This window comes from Amphiura filiformis, chromosome 1 (genome assembly GCF_039555335.1).
Source record: "Amphiura filiformis chromosome 1, Afil_fr2py, whole genome shotgun sequence".
Classification (NCBI taxonomy): domain Eukaryota; kingdom Metazoa; phylum Echinodermata; class Ophiuroidea; order Amphilepidida; family Amphiuridae; genus Amphiura; species Amphiura filiformis.
The window spans coordinates 57,814,226-57,840,895 of record NC_092628.1 but is presented as its reverse complement, the minus strand read 5'-3'; the positions used below and the strand labels follow the sequence as shown (position 1 = coordinate 57,840,895).

At 38.3% G+C, this 26,670-nt stretch overlaps 1 protein-coding gene across 1 annotated transcript; it reads right to left on the bottom strand.

Annotated features, from left to right (window-relative positions):
- Positions 1-2,338: 2,338 nt before the first annotated feature.
- Positions 2,339-21,233, bottom strand: LOC140149644 (kelch-like protein 28). The gene is made up of 4 exons (XM_072171726.1): positions 21,141-21,233; positions 6,810-7,465; positions 6,175-6,432; positions 2,339-4,190 (listed from the first exon to the last, which is right to left on the bottom strand). The coding sequence occupies exons 2-4, from the start codon at positions 7,446-7,448 to the stop codon at positions 3,045-3,047; spliced, it is 2,043 nt and encodes a 680-aa protein (XP_072027827.1). The 5' UTR covers positions 7,449-7,465; positions 21,141-21,233; the 3' UTR covers positions 2,339-3,044.
- Positions 21,234-26,670: the final 5,437 nt, after the last annotated feature.

The window sequence follows — 26,670 nt, the reverse complement described above, 5'->3', positions numbered from 1 at the left end:
ATATGTTGATGCCTATATGTGGGTTTCAGACAAATTAACCTCATATTTGGCCATTTGAGTCCCAAAAATGCAATTTTTTTCGCGCGAATTTATTCCATTTATGCACATATTTCAACAGTTTAGCTTCAAAATGGCACAATTTTTCGCTTCACTTCACAGGCGCATTTGTACCATAAGCTTACAATGTCTCCAAAATGTGCTGAATTCACTATACTTCAAGAATTTTTTTTCCAACTCCATCCCCCAATATCAAAAAGAAATAATCTACGCCACTTTACAGGAAAACGGTCGAGGGCCCCTTAACACTTTTTGGTATGCTTTGGTGGGGCGGCAGGAAGGCTTTGCCTAGGGGCAAGGGCGGCAAAATCCCTAGGAACGGCCCTGTTTGGATGATAACGTAAGCCCTACAAACATATGTGTGAGGGCCAAAATTCAACATTAATTAATATATCACTAAGAGGAACTGCATACCGGTACATGTATTTTAGCCATTGGCTTTAATGTATTTAACTGTTTCTAGTTATGAATATAAGGAACCCGCAAAACTGCTCTGAACAGTGGCCAAATCGCAAGAAATGAACACTGCAAAAAATGTCACACTTTAGACTATCATATCACATCTTTAATTCATTTTCCGGTATATACAAACAGAAATACAAAGGTCATTCAAAATGCTATGATATGATCGAAACTGAATCAAAATGTGTAGATTAATTTTTTATGTTGCTAAAATCATATCCACGGGGGGCATGAGGGGGCAAATTCCCCCAGTCAGAACTCTTGCAGCCCCCTGTTGCCCCCAGTAAAAAACCCAAATTTACAAAAATTTCACCTTTTGGCAGTAATTTTATGCAAAATTTGTTGATTTTGCCCCCCTGAAATTCACTTTGCCCCCTCAATGCCCCCGGAAAAAAATTCCTGGCGCCACCACTGCATTTAGCTTGAACATTAGTTGCATTGGCTGAAGGGGCTATCGTACACCCTCAACTACAACGTACACCCTATCCTCAACTACAACGTACACCCAATCCTCAACTACAACGTACACCCAATCCTCAACTACAACGTACACCCAATCAACTCCTTATTGATGTATCTAGATCAGAAACAATGGGTAGAAAATGATAAGCCATGTTAAAAAATTCAAAAAATGACCCAAAGGGCTCAACTGGGGTCAAACTTCATACTACAGGGTTCAAATTTTAAAATAGCTCAGATTTTCTCAAAAATTGGTTTAATTCATCTGTCATAACAATAGTTTGACCTATTTGTGGCACACAGTTCTTGAGTTGGATTGGTCAGTTTTTTTACCACTCAGGAGCCAAAAACTAAGGGGCTGTGCAATAATTATGAGCCCTGGGAGGGTAAAATTGGGGGGCAAGCAATTCTTGGCAAGCCGAGAGGGGCGCTAGCGATTTTGGCACACATTCATGCGGCGCCTTTTTAATAAAACGCTCTAAAAAGGCTTAGGAAAACATACGGCAACTCTTAAATATGCAAATTTTCCTGCTCGATGCGCTCGCAATATACATCTAGCCCATTTAAGGTTTGCAAATTGGGATCCCAAAATTTGGCATGTTCAAAGGGGGGGGGGCAAAGATTTTTTTGCGGGCCGAGAGGGGGGGGAAGCGATTTTTGGCAGGCCGAGGGGGAAAGCAATTTTTGGCGAGCCGTTTGGAAATTTTACTCATAATTATTGCACAGGTGATTTTTGAGGGTGCACGGTAGCCCCTTCTTTCAACTAAACTACATGTCTAGATTTGTTTTCCATGAAAACATTGAAGCAATGTAGCAACTATACAACACCAACAATTTTTTTACAAGTGAAACACATTTGAAGGCTGCCTAAAAAATTATGAAATGTTAAAATAATCAACTGATATTGTGTCCTTCATTCTACAAACGTTATCATATTTGGATCACCTACCAGTGGTGTTGCCCACTCTTCATTGGCGTTGGTAGATCTGAGGCTATTGGTCAACCAATAATTTTGTGTGAATTTCAAGTGCAAAACAAAGACTAATCTAGACATTTTGGATTTTAGTTTGACAAAACCAAGTGAATATTTGGTACTCACTACAATATTTCGTCCTACTCGTCGGAGGACTTCATCAGGTATGACTGATATGGTCATCTGATCCACTTTCCCGGGAAACAAGTTTGAGTGGTTTCTGGAGTTGCTTAGTCTCTTTTGCAGACTTCAAAAGTGGATCGTAGACGTGACTTAAGAGGTATGTGCCCTCCTCTCTGTTTAGGGTCTTGGTGCACCGTCTCCTTATCTCCATTGCTTCCCGAACTTCTCTAGATCTTCTGTCGTGCTCCCGCCCAAGGATCTTCCCAGTCTATAACATGGTTATCCCTTGCAACATGATCTGAAATGGCTGATTTTGTCTGTTCTATTTCTGATGTTCTGCGTTCCGAGCGAGTGTACTTTTTCTCATTTGCCTTTTTCTCTTCTGCTTGATGTTCAGCAAGTCTGGTACCGAACATCCGTGAGGTCTCACCGACATAGGAAAGATCACAATTTTTGCATCCGAGAGACTAAGCAACTCTGGAAACCACTCAAACTTTTTTCCGGGAAAGTGGATCAGATGACCATATCAGTCATACCTGATGAAGTCCTCCGACGAGTAGGACGAAATATTGTAGTGAGTACCAAATATTCACTTGGTTTTGTCAAACTAAAATCCAAAATGTCTATTTACTGAACAAACCTGATGAATCTATTCAACAAAGACTAATCTGTTTGCTTCATAAGTTAAAATGATATATAAACGTGTGTTGAAAATCTTTTGTCCGCACCTCTCTCCCCATCCCTACTTTTTAGATTCTAGAGCGCACTGGGCAAAAAAAAAAACAAGGTTTAACATTTCACAACTAAAAGATATTTCTGTCGGTACATTTAAACAAGTTTGTGCCACCGGGATCCAAAAACCTGGACACTCCACTTCCCCCAGTTTCATTTGTGTATGTCATCAATTTTCTGGCCCATTCCATAACCCCATCACATTCAAAGGAACTTAATGACCTTCATCAGTCTTGGTTTAATTTTCCAGTTTCATTCTATCAAAAGTAAAACAGGTTAATCCTTCTTGTCCCTTGATCAATATATTGTCGTCCAATCTCTTGATGTCATTGAAAGGTCTCCACTGATCTACATCTACATCTGTGCTTTGTTCTGAACTGATGGAAATACCAGTGTTATAGCTGAATCCGTTGACGCTAACAAACACTTCATCAGAGATCCTGAAGGCACCGACCATGTTCTCTGGAATGTAATCTTGGTTGATGCTCTCTCCCACCTTCACCAAGATACCATCTGCTGCTGCTGCTGCATTAGATTGGGAATGGAATTCTAATGCATGTACTACTGGCTTGTGTTTGGGAGTATCATACCAAGCCATATTCTTGGGTGTATCAGATTGAACTTTAGCATAAGAAACTCTATAGCATATACCTTTATATACAAATAGATGTGGGGGATTGGTAGGTCGCCGATCCACAATGTTTCCTTCCTGGTTTACTTCACGGACTTCACTATGTACACTCTGCCAGTATTTTGAGTTTGGATGATAGACCTGCAAGACATACTTTAAATGTGGCCGTGATGTGGTGGGATTATCAGCTGCTGGCGTAATCCCATGGACTATGATCTTCCCTTTGAATGCTACAGCTGATATGCTGCGACATCTTTCAGGAAGTCGTGGTAGTATTTCCCATTCCTTTTTTCTTAGATCAAACCTCTCCACATCACTGATTTCAATCCCAGATGCATTTGATCCAGCAATTGCATAGATATAACCACCTAACTGCACCATTGGGAAACTATTCCTTGCAACCTTCATAGCCGGTAGCTTGCTCCATTTGTTCTCCACAGTGTGATAGCAGAAGAAATGCTTTTGACCCACTGGTGTAAACTTGTATCTGGCTGGTTCTTCATAGTCATCATCCCAATCAGAATCGGAATCAGAATCATGGAACATGTCATCCATGTCTATCTCTTCGTGCTGGTCTAAACCACCTGCTAGAAACAGTTTTCCATTGACAACCATTACAGATTGGTAAGATGCACAGTGAAGCAAGGTGCTAAACCTTTTCAGAGGTTTCCAACACTGTTGTGTTGTGTGGTAGTACTTGAAATTACAAGATGTGATGCCGTACGTCTCACCAATGCATGGAGATATAGGTGCCTGAAACAATATCATAAACACATTAAAAATATAATAACATATTGAACATGTATGTAAAACAAGCAGATGTCAGAGGAGTAAACGTTTCATAAGCCAGTTTGACCAAAACAATGTGGGTTCCAAAGTGATGGGAAGTATGGTCTGAATATTGCTATTATTTTATTGTTGCTATCTGAGGTACTGTAACCTACCCACAAATAAGTTCATCAGGATTGTCAATAAATCGGGATAATTCAAAGATTCTTGTTTTAACAAATATGGAGAAGAAAGCCATCTGGATATAAGAAAGAGGGGAGCCAAAACACTCAACAGAGATGAAGGGAACTACTTTCTTCTGCATATCTACGACCAACTCCTAACAGCGTCACCTACGTCAACTCCAACCAGAAGCAGCCATCAAGGTGCAGGAATTGGTCAGTCAATTTGAGAAAGTGCTAAGTGATAGCACAAAACTGTCATTGAGGGATGTAACATCAACCCAAATTGGATTTGTTTACAAGAATCTTTGCATTAACATACAGTAGCCTATTTTTGGAAAAAAAAACCTGGGCAAGTGAGATTTGTTAAAAAAAGTGTCAACTCTCACACAAATCCACATGCTTGTTGAACAAATATATATATTTTGTTCAAATAACGGTTAAAAGAAGGACAAGTCCATAATAACATTTTTGAACTCCTTCTGAAGAGGACACATGCTACAATCACAAGTTAGCAGAATGTTCAAACTTTGTGCTGAAAGTCTGTTTAAAACCACTTGGATATTTTGATATCAGCACATATTTAAGCATTTCTGAGATTTGGTTTTGGTTGTCAGAGGGAAAGTACATGGTGACTATACCAAATTGCTGGAATGACAAAACCTTGAATCTCAATTTTGAATATCGCATGTTGAGAGCCGACTATTTTTTTTTTTTTTTTATGGTCAATATGAGTTGGTTAATAAAACAATGTGATTTGTGCTTGATAATTATTTTTCTTACATAATGGCATAATGTTGTGATTGCCGGAGACATCCTGTAAGCTAAAATTTCACGATAGCCATATTTTTCCTCTCCTGAACATTTTACTTTTTATAGACACAAGGTTTTGTCACCTCAGTCATGATAACTTATAGCCTTGATCAAGGCTTCCTCCTTACTTTTTCTCTATTCATGCTCCTCATAAGACCCATGTATAATCAATGGTAGAAGTAGGCCTATCATATACTGGACTCTCTAAAATATTTAGTCAGGTCAGATTTTTTGTGTAGGACGAAAGCCTTGACGGGTTTGTAATTGGATTAAATCTGGCCCTACACAAATGAATGGGAGAGCAAATAATCTGCAACACAGATCTGAAGAAACCAATCACAGGCTTCCCTGTTTAAGTCACTGCTATTTGGGAATCATAACTTTAAAAAAGGACCAACTTTGAATTTCACTAAAAAAAATTAATGCTTTTGTTATGAAATGCTCATCTAGGAAGAACTATATCCCATTCTTTGGAAATCAAGCTATAACCATCACAAATGATGTGACATTATTTGTATAAATATTATATATTTATTTTACATTTTGTGTATAATATGCAGTACAAACCTACTAAAATAAATGGACTTTCCCAGATTTTGAAAAATAACTGAAAACCTCCCATGGTGTATTATGTAATCAATTACCAACTCTACAAGTCCTTGGCGCTGGCAACATGAGCTAGATACATGTAGGGAGGAAGTGTGCCTTGTGGGGTGGGCGTGGTGGCATTTTGCTCAAACACTACCCCTGCAGTGCACAGTATGCCTGGAGTAAAGTAAGATAAGAAAGCCCACTATCTGGCTTCAACAATTCAAATGTCAAATCAATTTGTACAAAGTTATGATGCTAAATAATTATTTCAAAAGAATAACTTTTGAAACAGAAATTTTTGGAAAATGTGGCAAAGCTTCCATGAATTTTACATTCATTAACTATGGACGCCAAAGGACTTGAAACAAGTCTAGATAACTTACTGTAATGGTGCTTCTGGTTGCAAATAACTGTGGTGACTTGAGTGACAAAGTGGTGACAGACTGACTTGATGTACGCAGTTGCAGTACTTCATCAACTAGAGCTTTGCACTCTGGCTTTTCCAGTATGTCCTTGGTAATCAACTCAGTCAGATGTTCTGGTGTTACAAGACCAAGTCGAATCTTTGACAAGAGGCTGTGTGCATGTGTATGTCTGGTCTCCCAGTCCTGCTTCAACCAGTTGATGACTAACTCCAACACCTACAAATGAGATTTTTGTTGTTGAAATTCCAGTATTTAAAATCTGTTAGGTGTATTATACATAATATGTAATGACCTTCAAGGAGCATTTATACATGATTCTAGCATCCTCTTTTTATGGTATTATGTTCATGTACTTCATGTGTGGATATTCTCATGCTTATATCACAAAGTGCACAATAACAAATTTGGGAACTTAGCATCTGAACTATTACAATTATCAGCAGCAATGTCAGTGTTTTATAATTTGATATTGCCAACCTTAAATCAACAAACCAGAAGTTTGTTGACGTCTTATAAACGAATGTGCTCTTGGCTGACATCCTCCCTCCCTCCCTGAAACGTAAGTGGGAAATGTTGAAAATCCATTCTTTTACCTGCTTCTCCCCATTTGCAGTAGCTAGTTCTTCTCGGCACAGAAAGCTCTCCAAAAATGACACACTAGCATTTTGTAGAAACGCCTCTGATCTTATCAACTGCTGCACATTATCTTCCATGAATTTCACTGCTGCTGTTGCCAACTCTTCCAAGTGATCGTGATTCTTTGCTAGCATGTACATCTTCAAGGCATCACAAAGTGGAATCCGATTGTTTTCAGATTTTGCTTTGAAACACCCTTCGATAAAGTTTGCACAAGTTTTGTATACCTGTGTAAACTGCATATAGCATGCCATATCAAGCACATCAAAAGCTGTCAGGGCTGACATCTTTAATACCCCAGTGTAAGCATAGTGAATCAACACTTTGAAAACATCTGGATTGCCTTCAATACTGATTTCTTTCTCAGTACTTTCTTTGAACCCCGATGTAAACATGGCCTTGAAGTAGCTACTTGATGCGGCCAGTACAGCCTTGTGAGCATTGAAAGCTCTACCGCCAACATTGATAATGATGTCGCACAATTGGTTTTCTTCTCTCAGATCATTTAAAGCTTGTGACAGCTGCCTTGGGTACGAGTGTTCATTACGAAATGGATTGAAATACAATTCCTGCGATTTGACATTCATTTTTGACATGGTGTGCTGAAGTAGAACTGTAATGAAAAGTAAGCATATTAAAATCATAAATGCTGACAAAATCAAACCTGATGATACAAGCACAGATTTTCAAGATTAAACAAAATTATGGAAATTTTATATGTACACTTCAAATGGTTGATAATAAATTATTACTCCCGAGACGTTCTAGTAGTAGCCTTTCTGATGCAGTAAATGTATCGCAAGTTTACACAAAACTTTCTGATGCAGTAAATGTATTGCATTAATGGTACAGTACCCTTTAGCAAATAAAAATACTAAGGCTGGCATTTTCGGTCGGGTAAACGGGTACCCGCCCGAGATTACATTACCCGGATAGGAAATACCCTCCCCGGGTACCCGAAATTAAAAAAAAAAAAAAAAGTTTTTAAGTTTTTTTTTTTTTCGGTTTTGTAGTGTCCCTGGACCTAGACCTAAATGCTAGGATCATTCATGGTTGACCTAAAAAAAAAAAAATTGTTTTGTATTTTTAATATGAAAATTGATAATTTGTATTCATGTCATAGTCTATTAATGATTTCAAATGCATTGAATTTGAATGCATTTTGAAATCATTAATAGAGTATGACATGAATACAAAGTATCGATTTTCATATTAAAAATACAAAATATCTTGAAATTTTTTTTTTTTTTTTTTTTAGGTCAACCATGAATGATCCTGGCATTTAGGTCTAGGTCCATTTTTGCAATTTCGGGTACCCGGTTACCCGCCCGAAAAATGCGGCGGGTACCCGGGTACAAAATTACCCGAAAATGCCAGGCCTAAAAAATACCCTGTGTGGGCGCTTATTGCCTGACATCCTCCCTCCCTCCCTGAAACGGAAGTGGGAAATGTTGAAAATTCCTAGCCGAAAATCAACATTCTTTTACCTGCTTCTCCCCACTTGAAGTAGCTAGTTCTTCTCGGGGGCGTTTATTAGAGGTCATTTTTATCATGACAATTCCTGTTAAAATCAGGTACGATTAAAAGTCACGCTAAAATGACGAACTATGAACTAGAAACACTGACTTTTGGTTCACTTCCGGGTTTCCGATGCAGATTTTCGCCAATTATTGCTGCTATTATCGACCATGTGAGCAACTTGGTAAAAGCTTACTACACAAGGATAGCATGGAAATATCGGCATTTTTGAAAATTTGTTGTTGAAGTGGTGGGGCGTTTATTTGAGGGGGCAACGATTCGAGGAAATACGGTATAAGAGGGCTGTCATTTTCTTCGGAAGGGGGTCATGAATATACTGGGGGGGGTCATAGAATTTTTAGACCAAATATAGGGGGTTATAATTTTAACACCCAAAATGGGGGGTTATAGAATTATTAATTAAGGGCTGGTGACTCAAAATTTTCGCACGCTGCGCACACATTTTTTGTAATTTAGCAAGATGTGCGCAGTACTGCGCACAATCTTTCGTTTATTATATAAATACACAATTTTTGCGCGCTCCCCGTACAATCAAATTTTAATGCACTCCGCACACTTTCTTCGCTCTAAAGGTTTGGTGCACTCCTCATCTTTGACTTTGTTCCGGCAATGAATAATTTGTCTGTGTAGGCGGGCGGGGGGGGTGTGTGTCATAAAATTGTCGACCCAAGATAGGAGGGGTCGTAAAAAAAATTGCCTGCGATAGGGGGTCATAAATTTTTTTACTCCTGTCACCAACATATTCATGGCCCCCCCAGAAGAAAATGACACCCCCTAAAATGATGGCAGTGGAGTAACCAGTAACATTCTATTGTAAATGCTCTAAACAGCTCTCCTTTAAGGGGGTACGTCACCCCTGGCCAATTTTATGCCTATTTTTGCATTTTTCTCAAAAATTATAGCACATTGGTAACAAATAAGATATGTATATTATAGGGGCAAGGACTATAACTACTGTACTGAAAATTCAGCAACTCGAAGCAAGTAGTTATTAATTTATTGATCAAATATTGGTTTTCCCTCATTTTTGACTGTAACCCCACAACTGTTGTCTGTGCTGAAATAAAATTTATAGTGCAGTATGTTACGAGTCCCACTTGACTCAAGGCCAAAATCACCTTTTACCCGAACTCACACGAATGCACAACACAAATACACTGTTTGATTTTTAAGCTAACAAATCTAAGTCTTTAATTGAAAATAGAGTATGCTTGGTACATATAACAACAATTACAATAAAATCACACAATCAGTTTTATTATATCGGTACTTAACCAGCGGTCTTCTTGTTGGTGATTCTAGAGTTCTTGCAATGTTCTGGACGACTGATGTAATATCCTTATTCACTTGTTCTGCGAAAATCAGCGAAGTCCATCGTACACTTGCATTTATAAATCCTTGCACATAAAATCCTCATATCTCCTTTGCGCTGCTATCTCCACAAATATATCTCCTTGAGCTGCTTTCTCCGCAATATATCTCTTTGCTCTGCTTTCTCCAAAAATGGTGTTTCTTTCACCAATCACTCTTTTTCCAGGGAACAGGTTTCTTTAACACAGCTCCGCTGTTTTTTGACAGATGGGTGGCCTTCACAAACCCAGCAAACTCCAGCAATTTGACAGAAGAACTTTTAATCCTTTGATGAGGAAGAGCACTTTTGTGTGCTCGCTGTCTTCTTCGTTGCTGTATTAAAATTAGCTCAATTATTGGCTATATAAACTGGTTAAAATGTACTTCTTTTTTGTTGCTCGAAGACCATCACACACATGTGGAATATCTCAATCTCCCATGGCATTCTGTAAAGTCCCACAAAAGCCTCCAGCTTTTTATATCAGTACTCATGCAAAAAACCCATCATCTATTAATAAACCATTACTACAATCACATTTTCACAACATTGCTGCAATCTTGGGATTTCCCAATATTAATTATACACATTCACCTTTCACATTACATCACTTCCTGGGGGGTTTTCCTGATGGTGCAATAATGAACTGGGGCTTTCCAAGTTCCAAACATAGCTCTGACTTTGTTTACAATAATTTGGGGAATTCCAAAACGACTTTCCACACCATTATCTTGCACGCATAAGGGGTTTCCCATCTCATGAAATACTTTCAGCTTGTAAACAAAGTTAAATAATTAAATTAAATCAAATTACTCAGGGCACATCACACCCTCCCCCTTAAAATAAGAAAGTTAGAATGTAATGAAAACTTTCTTAAATGTTTTCTTCTTTTACATCAACTTCAACATATTATCAACTTTGAGTATTTAACTCATCATACACAGTGACTACTTGTCACACACAACTTCCCTTTTAAAGGAAATTTTTGTTTATCAGCCCTTTTATGCAATTCTGGACAGGGCATCAGCCATTACATTGTCTTTTCCCTTAATATGTTTGATGTCCAGATTGTACTCTTGCAAGGTCAAACTCCACCTCACCAGTCTTTGGTTTTTGTTCTTCATCCTGTTGATGAAGGAGAGGGGATTGTGATCTGTGAAAACAAGCACAGGGTATACTGTGGTACCCAAATACACATCAAAATGTAGCAATGCCAATAGCAATGCTAGACACTCCTTCTCAATTGTGGAGTAATTTCTCTGGTGCTTGTTGAATTTCCTTGAAAAGTAACAAATGGGGTGATCTATTTGATCTTCACCCTCTTGCATCACAACACCTCCACAGCCTATGTCACTGGCATCAACAGTCAACTTGAACTGCTTCTGAAAATCAGGTGCAGTAAGCACTGGTGAACTCATGAGTATTGATTTGACTTTGTGAAAAGCATTTTCACATTGTTCTGACCAAATGAATTTTGCATCTTTCTTCAACAAATCAGTCAAAGGACTTGCTATCTCTGAAAAGTTTGGACAGAACTTTCTATAATAGCCAACCATTCCTAGAAATCTCATGAGTGCCTTCTTGTTTACAGGTGTGGGGTATTGCTCAATTGCTTCCACTTTGGCTTTGATAGGTTTCACCTGACCTTGACCTACAACATATCCTAAGTATGTGACTGTGGCATGGCAAAACTCACTTTTTACCAGATTGACTGTCAATTGTACTTCAGACAGCTTCTCAAACAATTGATGGAGTTGTTCCATGTGTTGTTCCCAAGTTTGACTGTAAACAATCAAATCATCTACATACGCTTCACATCCCTCTATGTCTGCCACAATTTGGTTCACCATTCTCTGAAATGTTGCTGGGGCGTTCTTCAAACCGAATGGCATAACTTTGTACTGGTAAAGACCAAATGGTGTACAAAAAGCAGAAATCTCTTTGGCATGGTCTGTGAGTGGAACCTGCCAGTACCCTTTCAAAAGATCAAATTTGCTAACAAATTTTGCATTCCCAATTTTGTCTATGCAATCATCAATTCTTGGAATTGGGTACGAGTCTGTCTTTGAATGAACATTTGCAGCTCTCATGTTCATGACCAATCGGTATGAACCATCAGGCTTGGGAACAAGTATACACGGTGAACTCCATTCACTACTACTTGGTTCTACATGTATGATATCATTGTCTAGCATATAATTGATCTCATTCTTGAGATGTTCCATTTTCAATGGATTGACTCTGTAAGGATGCTGCTTGATTGGTTTTGTATCACCAACATCTACGCCATGAAATGCAGCATTTGTTCTACTTGGCGTATCAGGAAATATATTGTCAAATTTGTGAATCAAATTTGCAATTTGACTTTGTTGATCTTGAGAAAGATGACCTAACTTTGAGTCCAAATTAGTGAGCACATCAGAATTGTTCAATTTTACATTATACTCTTTGTGCTCCAGCTCTTTATCCTGGTCAAATGTGACATCAGAATTGTCATCTTTACTCTTGTCTACATTGGCGATTTTGTCTACATCGGCATGTTTGTCTACATTATCAGCATGTTTTACTGTACACACAGGTTTTGGAATGCCACTGTCACTTCTTTCAACATACTCTTTGAGCATATTTATGTGGCATAACTGCCTGCTCTTGCGCTCTACCAGGAGTCTTGATAATATAATCTACTTCACCCACTTTTGACTCTACTTCACATGGGCCATGATATCTGGCTTGTAATGGGTGTCCTGGAATTGGAAACAGTACTAGAACTTTGTCACCTGGTTTGAACACTCTCTCTTTGGCATGTTTATCATACCATTGTTTCATTTTGGCCTGACCCTGTTTCAAGTTTTCTTTGGCAATATCAGTTACTCTGTTAAGCCTATGCTTAAAATTGGAGACATAATCCAACAAATTGATATCTGATTTCTCATTGAGCCACTTTTCTTTCAACAACTTTAAGGGCCCAGCGCACTGTGTGTCCAAACACTAACTCAAAAGGACTAAATCCCAAAGTTTCCTGAACAGCTTCCCTAGCAGCAAACAACAACAAGTGTACTCCCTCATCCCAGTCCCTCTGAAATTCCAAACAGTATGTTCTGATCATGTTTTTCATTGTTTGGTGAAACCTTTCTAGTGCACCTTGTGATTCTGGATGGTAAGCACTTGAGGTATACTGTTCTATACCTAATTGATACATGACCTGCTGAAATACTCCAGAAGTAAAGTTTGATCCTTGATCTGACTGTATGGACTTGGGGAGCCCCACAAATGTGAAGAACTTGGTTAAAGCTTTCACTATAGTCACTGCTTTAATATTTCTCAAAGGTATGGCTTCAGGAAAGCGTGTTGACGCGCACATAATTGTCAGAAGGTATTGATTACCTGACTTAGTCTTTGGTAGGGGGCCTACTCTTCATCGGCAGGTACATCAGGTGGACGCCATTTTCTCATTAGCACACCATCTTGTTTGTAAAAACACACAGAATTTTGTTCTGCTTCTTCTAGGGTCAATGCCCTTTGATTGATTTCTTTGAGTTCTGGGTCATTTTGTTGCTCCAGAATTAGCTTGTCATGACTTAATGGGTCTTTCATGGTTTCCCCAATTTGTTCATGCTCAGAGGCTGTTTCATCTTTAGGGGTATTTTTATCCCCAGGAGAAGGAAGTTTATCTTCTTTCTCATTCAACTTTGACACAAATGTGTCTTCCAAATTGTAGCCTAAGTCATCAATTTGGTTGTCCTCAATTGTTTCTAATGAGGCTCTCTTACTCATTGCCCGTGTCACTGCACATGCAGGAAATATCTCCTCTTCCTCACTATTATCATCCTGTATACAGGGCTTATCTGTGACTATTGGGTCAGGAAAATCCTTCCCCCCTGCCAAATCATTTCCTAGCAACATGGACACTCCTTTGACTGGCAATTCATGTCTAACTCCTATGGTTACAGGACCAGAAACCAAGTCAGATGTCAAGTTAATTTTGTGGAGAGGTACACGAATTATTTCCATCCCAATACCCTGGATCAAAGCATTACCTGCTGAACTATCCTCATTAAAGGGCAAAGTTCCTTCCAGAATCATAGACCGTGCACAACACGTATCTCGCACAATCTTAATGGGCTTTGGACTACCATTATCACCAAGTGATACTACTCCCTCTAACACAAATGGTTCAAATTCTTCACACACCTTGTCTGTCTCACCTCCCTTTTGTGGGAATTCTTGTTTCTTGATTTGACTGACTTGTTTCTTTGACCCAAGTGACACTGCACATCCTACAGTATTACTAGCAGTTTGCTGCTGTTTTTGTGCATCTTGTATGCCTTTTAAGAAATAACACTGGGTCATCGTATGCCCTGGTCTCTTACAATGAGTACAAGTTACTTTGGCTTTAAATTCAGTCCCAAATTTTGCTCTGTTACCTGAACTCCCTGGGGTCCCTCTACCACCAGCACTATGCTGTGAATTAGACTGAGGTTTCACTTCTTGTGTACCACCCTGATTTGCTCTAGGTTGGTTATGGCTGAACCTGTTTGAATAACTTCTGTTATGACTAAATTTACTCCCATTCAATTTGTGAGTTAAGCCATAGTCGTCCGCCATTGTCGCCGCCTCATTTAGTGTCTTAATTTTGCTAGCGCTTTCATCCAAATGGGTTTTAATGTCAACGTGGACACATTTCTTGAACTCTTCTATAAGAACTAATTGCTTAAGTTGGCCGAAATCATCCTTGACTTCTTTTGACCCAAGCCATCTGTCAAACATTTGTTCTTTTACTCTAGCAAATTCTACATGGGTTTGATCTGCTTGCTTTCTTGAATCTCTGAACTTTTGTCTGTATGCTTCAGGCACCAGCTCATAGGCCTTAAGGACTGCTTGTTTGACTTCTTCATAATCATTACACTTCTCTATTGGTAGAGCTGAGTAAGTCTCCCTGGCCTTCCCCACAAAACTACTTTGTAACAGTACATGTAGGGTCCAATGCTCTGGAGGCCATTTCAAATTTGTAGCTACCTTTTCAAAATGTTGAAAGTACTCGTCAACTTCTTTCTCTTTGAATTTAGGCACAAGCTTTACATACTTTGTAACATCAAACCCTGACTTTGACTTTGAGGAGAAACTTGATGAGTATTTGTCACCTAGTTTTGCTAACTTCTCTTGTTCAAACTCAATTTCTTTTTCTTTCAAATGTGCTTCCATTTGAATCTTAGCTAGTTTTTCCTTTTCTTCCATATCCAATTTTTGTTTTTCAAGTTCCAATTTTGCTATCTTTTCCTTTTCTTCTGTTTCTAATTTGTGGTGCTCAAGCGCCATCTTTTCTTGGCGTGCTTTTTCTTCCATTTCTAGTTTTTTGTTTTCCATGTCTAGTCTTTCTTGTCTTTCTTTATTTTCCATATCTAATCTTTCTTGTTTTTCTTTATTTTGCATATCTAGCTTTTGCATGTCCAACTGCAATTGCATTTTCATTTTTCCATTTCCACCTGAACTTCTAGTTCTTTCAACTTAACTGCATCCCCGATTTCAGTTTTGACCTCTTTTCTCTTGTCCAAAATGGATTCCTCAAAATACTCTTCATCAACCAAAACTTCGATCAAGGCATTTTTGATTATTTGTTTTCTGTTGGCTTGCTTTACATCCAATTCATAGTATTTTGCAAATGCTAATAAATCAGGTTTCTTCAACTTATCAAACTTCTCCCAATCTATAGTTTCAAGAAACTCTTCTGCTTTGAACTCTGCCATACTGTACTTTCACTTTCAAGACTCAGTATATTAATGTCAACTTTTTTTTACAGTGTATTTCCCGGACGAGCCCCCAATTTTGTTACGAGTCCCACTTGACTCAAGGCCAAAATCACCTTTTACCCGAACTCACACGAATGCACAACACAAATACACTGTTTGATTTTTAAGCTAACAAATCTAAGTCTTTAATTGAAAATAGAGTATGCTTGGTACATATAACAACAATTACAATAAAATCACACAATCAGTTTTATTATATCGGTACTTAACCAGCGGTCTTGTTGTTGGTGATTCTAGAGTTCTTGCAATGTTCTGGACGACTGATGTAATATCCTTATTCACTTGTTCTGCGAAAATCAGCGAAGTCCATTGTACACTTGCATTTATAAATCCTTGCACATAAAATCCTCATATCTCCTTTGCGCTGCTATCTCCACAAATATATCTCCTTGAGCTGCTTTCTCCGCAATATATCTCTTTGCTCTGCTTTCTCCAAAAATGGTGTTTCTTTCACCAATCACTCTTTTTCCAGGGAACAGGTTTCTTTAACACAGCTCCGCTGTTTTTGACAGATGGGTGGCCTTCACAAACCCAGCAAACTCCAGCAATTTGACAGAAGAACTTTTAATCCTTTGATGAGGAAGAGCACTTTTGTGTGCTCGCTGTCTTCTTCGTTGCTGTATTAAAATTAGCTCAATTATTGGCTATATAAACTGGTTAAAATGTACTCCTTTTTTGAAGCACGAAGACCATCACACACATGTGGAATATCTCAATCTCCCATGGCATTCTGTAAAGTCCCACAAAAGCCTCCAGCTTTTTATATCAGTACTCATGCAAAAAACCCATCATCTATTAATAAACCATTACTACAATCACATTTTCACAACATTGCTGCAATCTTGAGATTTCCCAATATTAATTATACACATTCACCTTTCACATTACATCACTTCCTGGGGGGTTTTCCTGATGGTGCAATAATGAACTGGGGCTTTCCAAGTTCCAAACATAGCTCTGACTTTGTTTACAATAATTTGGGGAATTCCAAAACGACTTTCCACACCATTATCTTGCACGCATAAGGGGTTTCCCATCTCATGAAATACTTTCAGCTTGTAAACAAAGTTAAATAATTAAATTAAATCAAATTACTCAGGGCACATCACAAGTAGTTGTAGTCCTTGCCCCTATAATATACATATCTTACTTGTCCCCAATGCGCTATAATTTTTAAGAAAAATGCAACAAAAAAATGCAAAAATAGGCAGGGGTGTAGTACCTTAAAGGCTCTAGAAGAGCTATTTAATGCTTGCCTGCAAATTCCAAAAGACAGTCCATGAAAAACACACATTTTTGTGCGCTTCGCGTGCATTTATTCCACTTTTTTACCATAATAAATATCACCAGTTTAGCTTCAATATGCCAAAAATTTTCGGGCGCATTTGTACCATAAACTTCTTTTGTTGCCAAAAGGTGCTGGATTCCTGCCCCCTCATTTATTATGTTTTCCCCCGCTTGCCCCCCCAAATGAAAATGTCTAGTTACGCCACTGCAGATGTGGTTCCATGAACAATTTGAATTCACCTGCGAACATTAGTACAAGGAACTTATACGATGTCCTCATTCACAATCACAAACTGATATTATTAGCGAGCGGTCCGAATTTTGAGCCATGCATGTATTCAAGTTTACGTGGTGAACTATGCCTGGTCGAGCACCCTCACAGACCCGAACGTAGTGAGGGTGCTTGGTATATCCGCCATGTTTCAAATACATGGATGGCCAGCATAAATTGGCCCGCAAATTTAAGCTTTATGAGAAGCCTATTTTAGTTGCAAAATGAGAACACAGAGTGGCTTATCTTTAACCCACATTCTCAATGTCTCATGCCAGAGGTTAAAGGCCCATTCAGTGATTTGCTCATCCGGACGATCGTAAAAATCATCAAAATTCAGATTTTGGTACCTTTGTAATTGGCATAGATGTGCTAACATAGCCTGCTAGTGGTTCGGTCGAAAGCCGTGTATTTTAGACAAAATAAAGCATTTGCCTGATTCTGGACTTTTGATACTGACAGTACAAAAGTCCGACTCGAGATCGAGAAGCTCACTCTCCACTGTACTCAACACGCTGCGTTGCGTATTGTTTCTACTACTTATTACATCAGTAGCTACTATTTTAAACAAAATACACAATTTTAACTGTTTTTCATATTTGAATTGACCGTTAGTTTGCCTCGGTGACCTTTAATTGCTTATTTTGTTTTCTACTACAAAAATTAAGCGCCTGTTTAATCAATTTAGACTCTACTTCCCCGTGTTAGAAACACTGGACTAGGAAGTTTTTCCAGTCGATTGGTGGCGCACTGTACGACAATCTCGATTTTCTCGAGTCGATCGGAGTTGAAGTAGAAAACCTTTCTAAAACTTCTGTTTTTGACTAATTTGTTGATGTATTCAGGGGAAAAGTGGTTTAATGAAATTCTGTAGACTTATTCTTTATTTCTAAGCAACTCTGACAAATTTCCATTTTTTTTAATGTTCCTGTGAAATCACTGAAAGGGCCTTTAAAATAAAACGATCCCTAACTAATTATCAAAAGATCGTAAATTTAATTTCTTGAAACTTGCCTTCGTAACGATTTGTTTACAAGTAACAATCCTTGTTCCGACACCGATACCGTTCATTCGGCTTCATTCGGCAAACCACGTGATCACTCAGGTGAACTAGGATTGGACGATTGATTGCGTTAAATTTTATCCAGGTTACCGGGCCATGCCTAATGGCGATACTCGCGTCTTGGAAATATTTTTCAACCACGTTGCAAAATGATCGGAAATACACCATCAAGGCGACTCGATCGGTAAGCATCATTGAAACTAAGCAATATTTAGTATTTCTTCTGTTAATTTTTTGGATAAAATTGTAGTTTACTGTTTTGATTATAGTTTGATGAGAGTGATTTAAAACCAGTCCACTAGTCAGTGGCGCATCGTGGCCCCCAACCCGGGGCTGAAGAAGAAACAATTTTGCCGCCCTTCTTTAACAGCCCGAAAAGGTTGACCCAATTTTTTCACGGTCGCTTTGAAAAAGTGAAGAGCAAAAAAAAAAAAAAAAAAAAGGATTTTAGGCACTAGCGCCCTCAAAGCAACCTTTTTTATTTGCTAATTCGTTTTGCCGCCCCCTTCGTTTTTGCCGCCCCCCCCCAAAATATGCGCATGCTAGTAGACGTTGTAATTGACAGTTTGACAGTTCCGCCGGAGGATAATGTGAATCCATAAGATGTGGCGATCAATTTCACGATTAAAATCTTTCCTTTGGGGCGATTTCCATTTCTTGCTATCATTTAAAGCCTGAAAGCATCAATACTAATGATAGGCTATCAGTCGCTTGTGCAGATATGTTAACATTGGATTCCATTTCTTGTTTATTGTTCACTGTATGGAAAAGCCTGTTCGGTTGTATCTTGTATTGGTTGTATTCAGTAGCGTAGCCAGTGGGGGGGGGGAGTGCCACCCCTAACAAAAAAATGAAAGAAAAAGTGCCCCTCTGACAAAAAATGAAAGAGAAAATCAGGAGGGCAGAGGAAAAGAAAAAGGGCAAGGAGCCCCTTTTCTAGCAAAATTCAGGGCCAAAATAGTGTAAAATACGCGCACACATCATCCCAATAAGGCCCTTTTCGGGAAGCTCTAAGACATACAGTGTCTACCGTATTTCGTCGAATAAACGCCCCCGGGGGCGTTACATTTTCCCAAGGGGGGGCGTTTATTAGAGGTCATTTTAGCACGAAAATTCCCGTTAAAATCATTAGGTAAGCTTAAAAGTCACGCTAAAAAGACGAACTATGACCTTTTGACACTGACTTTTGGTTCACTTCCGGGTTCGGATCACCATTTATTGCTGTTCTCGCGACCATGTGAGCAACTTGGTAAGCTTACTACACAAGATAGCATGGAAATATCGGAATTTTTGAAACATCTTGGTTGAAAAAAGTGGTGGGGGCGTTTATTTGAGGGGGGGCGACTATTCGACGAAATACGGTATGTATTGTATGATGCAACTGCAATTTTTTTCGTCTGTGCCACCAAAATTTTATTTTGCCCCCCCTGACCAAGAAAGCTGGCTACGCCCCTGGTTGTATTTCCCACATATAGTGGTGAACTATAGATCTGCGAACTCAGTCCTCAATGATAGTCAGTCATTTATCTTTTGGTCATTACCGTATTTCACAAATAGTTGCCCCCCCCCTCAAATAAACGCCCCCCACCACTTTTTTCATCCAAGATGTTTCAAAAATTCTGATATTTCCATGCTATCTTGTGTAGTAAGCTTACCAAGTTGCTCACATGGTCGCGAGTAGCAGCAATAATTGGCGAAAATCTGGATTGAAACCCGGAAGTGAACCAAAAGTCAGTGTCAAAAGGTCATAGTTCGTCATTTTAGCGTGACTTTTAAGCTTACCTAATGATTTTAACAGGAATTTTCGTGCTAAAAATGACCTCTAATAAACGCCCCCCCTTGGGAAAATGTAACGCCCCCGGGGGCGTTTATTCGACGAAATACGGTATATGACTATCATTTGAGTACTGAGTTCTTACGATACATCTTTCGAGGTGCAGTTTCAGACAATAGCTTGGGATTATTGGGGCAGAGGTTATCTATTGAATCCTTTCATGACCACTGAAGCATAGTCAAGTCTGCCAAGGACACTCGGCACGAATTGAACGACCATGTCACTCTCGACAAAAGAATGCATGCATGTCAAAGACAAAGGTCACACGACACCAATTTGGTGTTTGTTATGCTCCTCGAAATATGTACCTTAAAGGAGTATTTCGTGATCCTAGCATCCTCTTTTTATGACATTTTTCAGTACATATCCACGAAAAACGCCTATTCCCAAAATTTCAGTTGATTCCGATTTTTCGCTTATGCGAGTTATGCATGATTATGTGTATTACACTGCTCCATAGACAATACGTTGTAATTTCGTTCTGGTGCACCAGAACGAAATTCAAATTTCACGATATCTTTGCAAAACGAAATAATCTGCAAGAAATATTTTGTACATAAACATTATGTAGCCAGAGGTTTCCAGTGATATAAAAATATCAACTTTTTTTGAGAAAAGTGGGGGGATGAGGGCATGAGGCTGTGGATCACGAAATGCCCCTATGTCTGGGTGAACTATGCGAACATTAGACTGGAACTCAGTCCTCAATGATAGTCAGTCATTTATCTTTTGGTCGTTATATGACTATCATTTGAGGGACTGAGTTGTTATAATATATCTTCCGAGGTGCAATTTCAGACAATAGCTGGGGATTAGTGGGGCAGAGGTTATCTATTGAATCCTTTCATGACCACTGAAGCATAGTCAAGTCTGCCAAGGACACTCGGCACAAATTGAAAGACCATCACAAAAGAATGCATGCATGTCAGGTCATCGACACCAATTTGGTGTTTGTTATGACACAAATTTTGTGTCTGTTATGCACCTCGAAATATGTACCTGAAAAGTCTGTATCTATATGCGAACATGGCGAATTTGTGAAAACTAAAATGATGCAATCTCAATGATTTAAAATATTACACATTCCACAAAATAAAGCAGGAAATTATAATAATAATAACGTGTTTTTATTGCCTTACCTAAGTCTGAAAATATTAGAAACTCTGGGCAAAAACCACGGTAAAACAGCCACGATATCGGCACTGGAAGTACCTCATGTACTTTGCCGGTACTTTTGCCACCAAAAATAGTGCCTATTCACAGTCCGTCGCCAACTCAGGGTGGTCAAGTCAAGGGCGCACACCACTAAATAAACGTCCCATGTGAAAATACACTTACAAAGTAAGTTTGTTTTTCTACCCTTTGCAACAAAAGTCAAACCAATGTCTAAAATTAAGATAACATTTTTATTTAAATTTGATTTTTTTGGAACAAGTTAAGACAAACTTGAGAGATACGAACCCCTGAACAGCGCCATCCCGAATTTCTGCCAACACTCGCGCCTCCTTTTAGGCCTACCAGTTCCGGCCACTATATTGTTCCAAGAGCCTATCACCCATGCACATTTGCAAATAGTGAGGCAAAATGAAAGACAATTCACTAACTTAGACACTTAAAGCCATATTATAACATTTTCAAACAAAATAGATTAGCATTTATTTGCCATAAAATGTTAGCTTTTACTGTCAGATATATCCCCTTTTATTTTTGAGCCGAACAACTATGGCAAAGCAAAGAAAATTGAATTTACTACCAGCGCCTATGTCGCCAATACGTACCACTCCTCTTCGGTCATGTTGTGGTACGACCCTTTGTTGTGTATATCACCGTCCCGCACACCGTGTACGTACTGTGTGTTATGAACATCGTGTATGCGTTTGACTAATAATTCCATCGTAATAATAAAGCGCCGAATCCGGCGCTTTATTCAAAATCTCGGATTTTGACAAAACTACAGCACTAGAGAGTCTTGATTTTTGCAGGGTATATTGGTTTAATAAAGTACAATTGTGTAAAAAAGGAATTTTAAAAATTCAGTGAGGGCGTCTTCCTCAGCAAATGTTATAATATGGCTTTAACTCTGGTGTTCTATGGGGGATTTAAATTCACAAGTATTATGTTATCAATGCATCTATTTTATAGCAATATTAGTGTATATGTATACTAGTAAGACATCGATGACTCTATCAGCAGTAGAGAGCAACTATATACCAGTATGTGATCAATGCCTCTATCGGCAGAAGATAGCAACATTACTATTAGTATACTGATAAGTCATAGACGCCTCTATCAGCAGCAGATAGATATCAATAACAGTATGCCATCAATGCCTCTATCAGCAGTATATAGCAATATTACTATACTAGTAACTAGTAAGTCATTGATGCCTCTATCATTAGTAGAGAACAATACCTGTGTCATCAATGCCTCTATCAGCCATAGATATATAGCAATACCAGTAAGTCATCAGATCCCCTATCAGCAGTAGATAGCAATACCAGTATGTCATCAATGCCTTTATCAGCAGTTGAGAGCAATACCTGTATGTCACCAATGCCCCTATGTATTTGACATGTATGACAGGCACTCTAGAAACACTGTCTGGTGATGCGCTATATTTAGATCACCGAGCAAGATAAAATTCAAATTATGGAATAGTATATAACCAGATTTGTCTGTTTTGGGGTCAGTTTTTTGCTAATTTGCATTACATGGGGTGGGGTGGGGTGGGGGCTAGATATGGGGATTCGGAAATATGCTCAAAAATGGCTTTGGATTGAATTTTGAAAGTTTAAGCTTACTTAAAAAAGTCTTATTACTGGAACTTTACCATGCTAAAGTACATGTAATTATTAATCAATAAAGTACATGTAATTATTAATCAGCTAGCAAGATATAAGGCCTATAAAGCCTAAACTGAAAAATTGGGGTTTTGTCGAGTAGGCTAGGCGCTAGTTATTGACTCCGAGACATAACTGAGTTCGGTTAGGCCTATGCAGTTGCAGTAATCTGTCTGATTTCAATTTTGTTTTTGTTCAGATATGACCATGTATGTGACCATCTGGCATCATGATGAAGTTACAGAAAATTCCCTCAAGCATTTTTGACTATTTTCAAGAAAACCGCCGCAAACAAGAAAAGCCTTTTAAAAAGGGAAGTTGTGTTTCATGGGTAAGTCCAACTATCGCTTTGCCTACTTGACAATAGGTCTGGATATAATGTTTGTTTCAACTTTAACATGTGTTCTGTGACTCAATTAAAAACATCTGAAAGGCTGAGAAGCAAAAAATTAGGCCCTGCCTGATCATATCTTAATGTTGCTATCTTCAGTAGATAGCACATGGCTAGCAATGCACATGCTGCATTAATTTGAGTCGGCATCAATACTTAAACTTGAATGATTTCACTTTTAATGGTCAAGATATGTTGAGAAAGGCTGAAGATCATGTAAAATGGGGTTTTAAGAAAAATTGTTGACCCTGTAGAGTCCACACCACCAAATCACACCACCAAGGTAAATGGCTGGTAAGAAAATCAGTGTTTTTTTTGTGAGAACCACACCAGGGTTGATTTAATGGGAAAAAAAGTTAGAAAAGAAGGTTGATGTGCCTATTTTTTTGTGATAGCTTTACTTTGTGGATGGTTTTCTCATTATCTAAGCAAAAAAAGATTACATTTGTCATAGTTCTGAAATTTGAGGCACGTTTTTTGTTCTTCTTCACCAGATGACGTCACTACATAGAATCGGCGTGCTGTAAGATTGACAGGATGTACATAGTTTTCGACGCGTCACTGCAAAAAATCAAGCTGCTTACCTGCCCAATATTTGTTGGTTATATGGTAGAAGATATCATAAACATTAGGTAAAATGGTGTTTTAAATGAGCCAGGGAGGTTTAACAATGAGAAAACGATCAATTCCTCCATACCTTTTAACACATAAATGAATAGGAACTCTATTTGGTGGCGTGGAACCATCAGCAGTCGATAGCAATACCAGTATGTCATCAATGCCTTTATCAGCAGTTGAGAGCAATACCTGTATGTCACCAATGCCCCTATCAGCAGTTAAGAGCAATACCAGTATGTCATAAATGCCCCTATCAGCAGTAGATAGCAATAACACTATGTCATCAACATGATTAATTCCTATCAACAGTAGCGATAGATATCAATACCAGTATGTCATCAATGCATCTATCAGTAGAATATAGCAATATTAGTACAGGGAAAAATAACCAGAGGCACCAAAGGTAACTGCCTTGGGTGCCTCATGCCTTGGTGCCCCTCAAAATATGTAACTTTGGATGTATTCTTTAGCACGTGATTGCCTTGGTGCCCTCGCAAATGCCAAAACGAACTTTTTCCCTGTTAGTATATACACTAGTAAGTCATAGATGCCTCTATCAGCAGTAGAGCTCATATATAGCAGTATATCATCAATGCCTCTACACAGCGTTCGAAATAAGGCCGGTCAGCCGGCCATTGGCCTGTAACTTTTTGGCCTGGCCGGTAACTTTTCTGACTGGCATCTAGTTGCCGTCCCGGCTGGCCGGGTAACTTTTAAGGTCAAGCCCGGCTGGCCTGTAACTTTTTGAGGCATATTTCGAACACTGCCTCTACAGCAGTAGATAGCAATATTAGTACAAACTAGTAAGTCATCAATGCCTAGATAGCAATACAGTAATACAGTTGAGAGCAATACCAGTATGTCATCAATGCTTCTATCGGCAGTAAATAGCAATATTAGTATCTCATCAATATCTATATCTGGAGTAGATAGCAACAGTTTAGTTGGGAGGGCCTAGTGTTCACCCTCAGAAATATACTTCTAATCAATGTATCCTAATCAGAAAACATGCGTAGAAAAGATAAGCTATGTTAAAAAATTCATAAAGCATTTTTAATTATAATAGTTTGTAATCAATAGTTTACCAATACAAATGCCAAATTTGTTTACCTAATTGGCAAAAATTATTAGGTTTTTGTTACTGCGCATGTCAATTAAGTTCCAAAGTACGCTTGCATAAATTCACATTATGCGTGTGGCAGTCACACATTATGCAACACACAACTAGCATAAGTGCTCTGCCCAACTGTGTGCATGCCATTCTATATCAATAAACGATGTTTAATCTCATTTTTTATGCCTATTATAAACCGAACAAACCTTAGTGATACCATCAATACTTCTATCAGATAATCAGAAGTGGAAAATATACTACAGTAAGAATTCCATTTGAATGAACACAGTAATATGCGATTGTCTTTCTAAGGACATAATGTGTGCAGGGTGAAAATACTTATCAAATTAACCAATCAAAAGACATCTGAAAATACCAGCCAATCAAGAATGAGTTCGATTCACTTCCGCATCACAAAGTGTATGCAGGCATTCCTCAAAGTGTTTATTCAAATGAAATTCTTACTGTAGATCATTCATGCCTACATGGATATCATATCAGCTGTAGTTAGCAAAATATTGAATCAATCAAACAAAGCGATAAAAGCAGTTTACGTATTTCTATATTCAACTTTTATTCATGTCTTTAATGAACTGATTATTTACATTACACTAATCTAGCAAAAGAGTCTAAGAATTCTGGTTAAAAAGTACACAAGTTAATGTTAAACCATCACTTAGAGACAGGGGCATATCCAGAAGGGGTGGAAGGGCAAAACCACTATAAATTGGCAAAAAAATCACGAAATATCAGCATTATAACTATTTCATTTGTTTTTATGCTCTCCATCCCCTTAAGGGGGTACTACACCCTGGTCAATTCTGTGTCTATTTTTGCATTTTTCTCAAAAATTATAGCGCATTTGTGACAAGTAAGATATGTATATTATAGGGGCAAGGACTACAACTACTGCACTGAAAATTCAGCAATTCAAGGCTAGTAGTTATTGATTTATTGATCAAATACTGGTTTTCCCTCATTTTTGACTGTAACTTCACAACTGTTGTCTGCGTTGAAATAAAAATTCCAGTGCAGTAGTTGTAGTCCTTGCCCCTATAATATATATATCTAACTTGTCACCAATGCGCTATAATTTTTAAGAAAAAGGCAAAAGTAGGCACAAAATTGGGCAGGGGTGTAGTACCCCCTTAATTTGACAATTTCTCAAATCCTGAATTCACTCCTGGCAAGTGATACATGTCTTGCACCAACATAAAAATTGAATTTTAAATGCTACTGTTTAGTTTGTCTTTTACCAACATAAAAATTAACAAGACATTAATTATGCAGAATGGGCGAATGGTGGCTAGCTACAATACTACTCATATTAGGTAGGTAATTATTAATTAACTTAAAGGAGTATTTCGTGATCATAGCATCCTCTTTTTTATGACATTTTTCAGTAGATATCCATGAAAAAGCTTATTCCCAAAATTTCAGTTGATTCCGATTTTGTGTTTGCGGTTTATGCATGATTATGTGTATTACACTGCTTCATAGACATGTGTTGTAATTTCGTTCTGGTGCACCAGAAAGAAATTCAAATTCCACGATATCTTTGCTAAACAAATTAATCTGCAAGACATTTTTGTACATAAACATTATTTAGCCAGAGGTTTCCAGTGATATAAAAATCTCAACTTTTTTTGAGAAAAGTGGGGGATGATACTGTGGATAACGAAATGCCCTTTTAAAACCCAAATCTA

Bases quoted from the DNA above. Each gene is read 5' to 3' on its own strand.
- LOC140149644 (XM_072171726.1), bottom strand. From the start codon at position 7,448: ATGTCAAAAATGAATGTCAAATCGCAGGAATTGTATTTCAATCCATTT. The intron at 6,433-6,809 runs GTAAAAGAATGG...TCTCATTTGTAG, and splicing joins CTGCAAATGGGGAGAAGCAG to GTGTTGGAGTTAGTCATCAA. The intron at 4,191-6,174 runs GTAAGTTATCTA...ATATTGTTTCAG, and splicing joins CAACCAGAAGCACCATTACA to GCACCTATATCTCCATGCAT.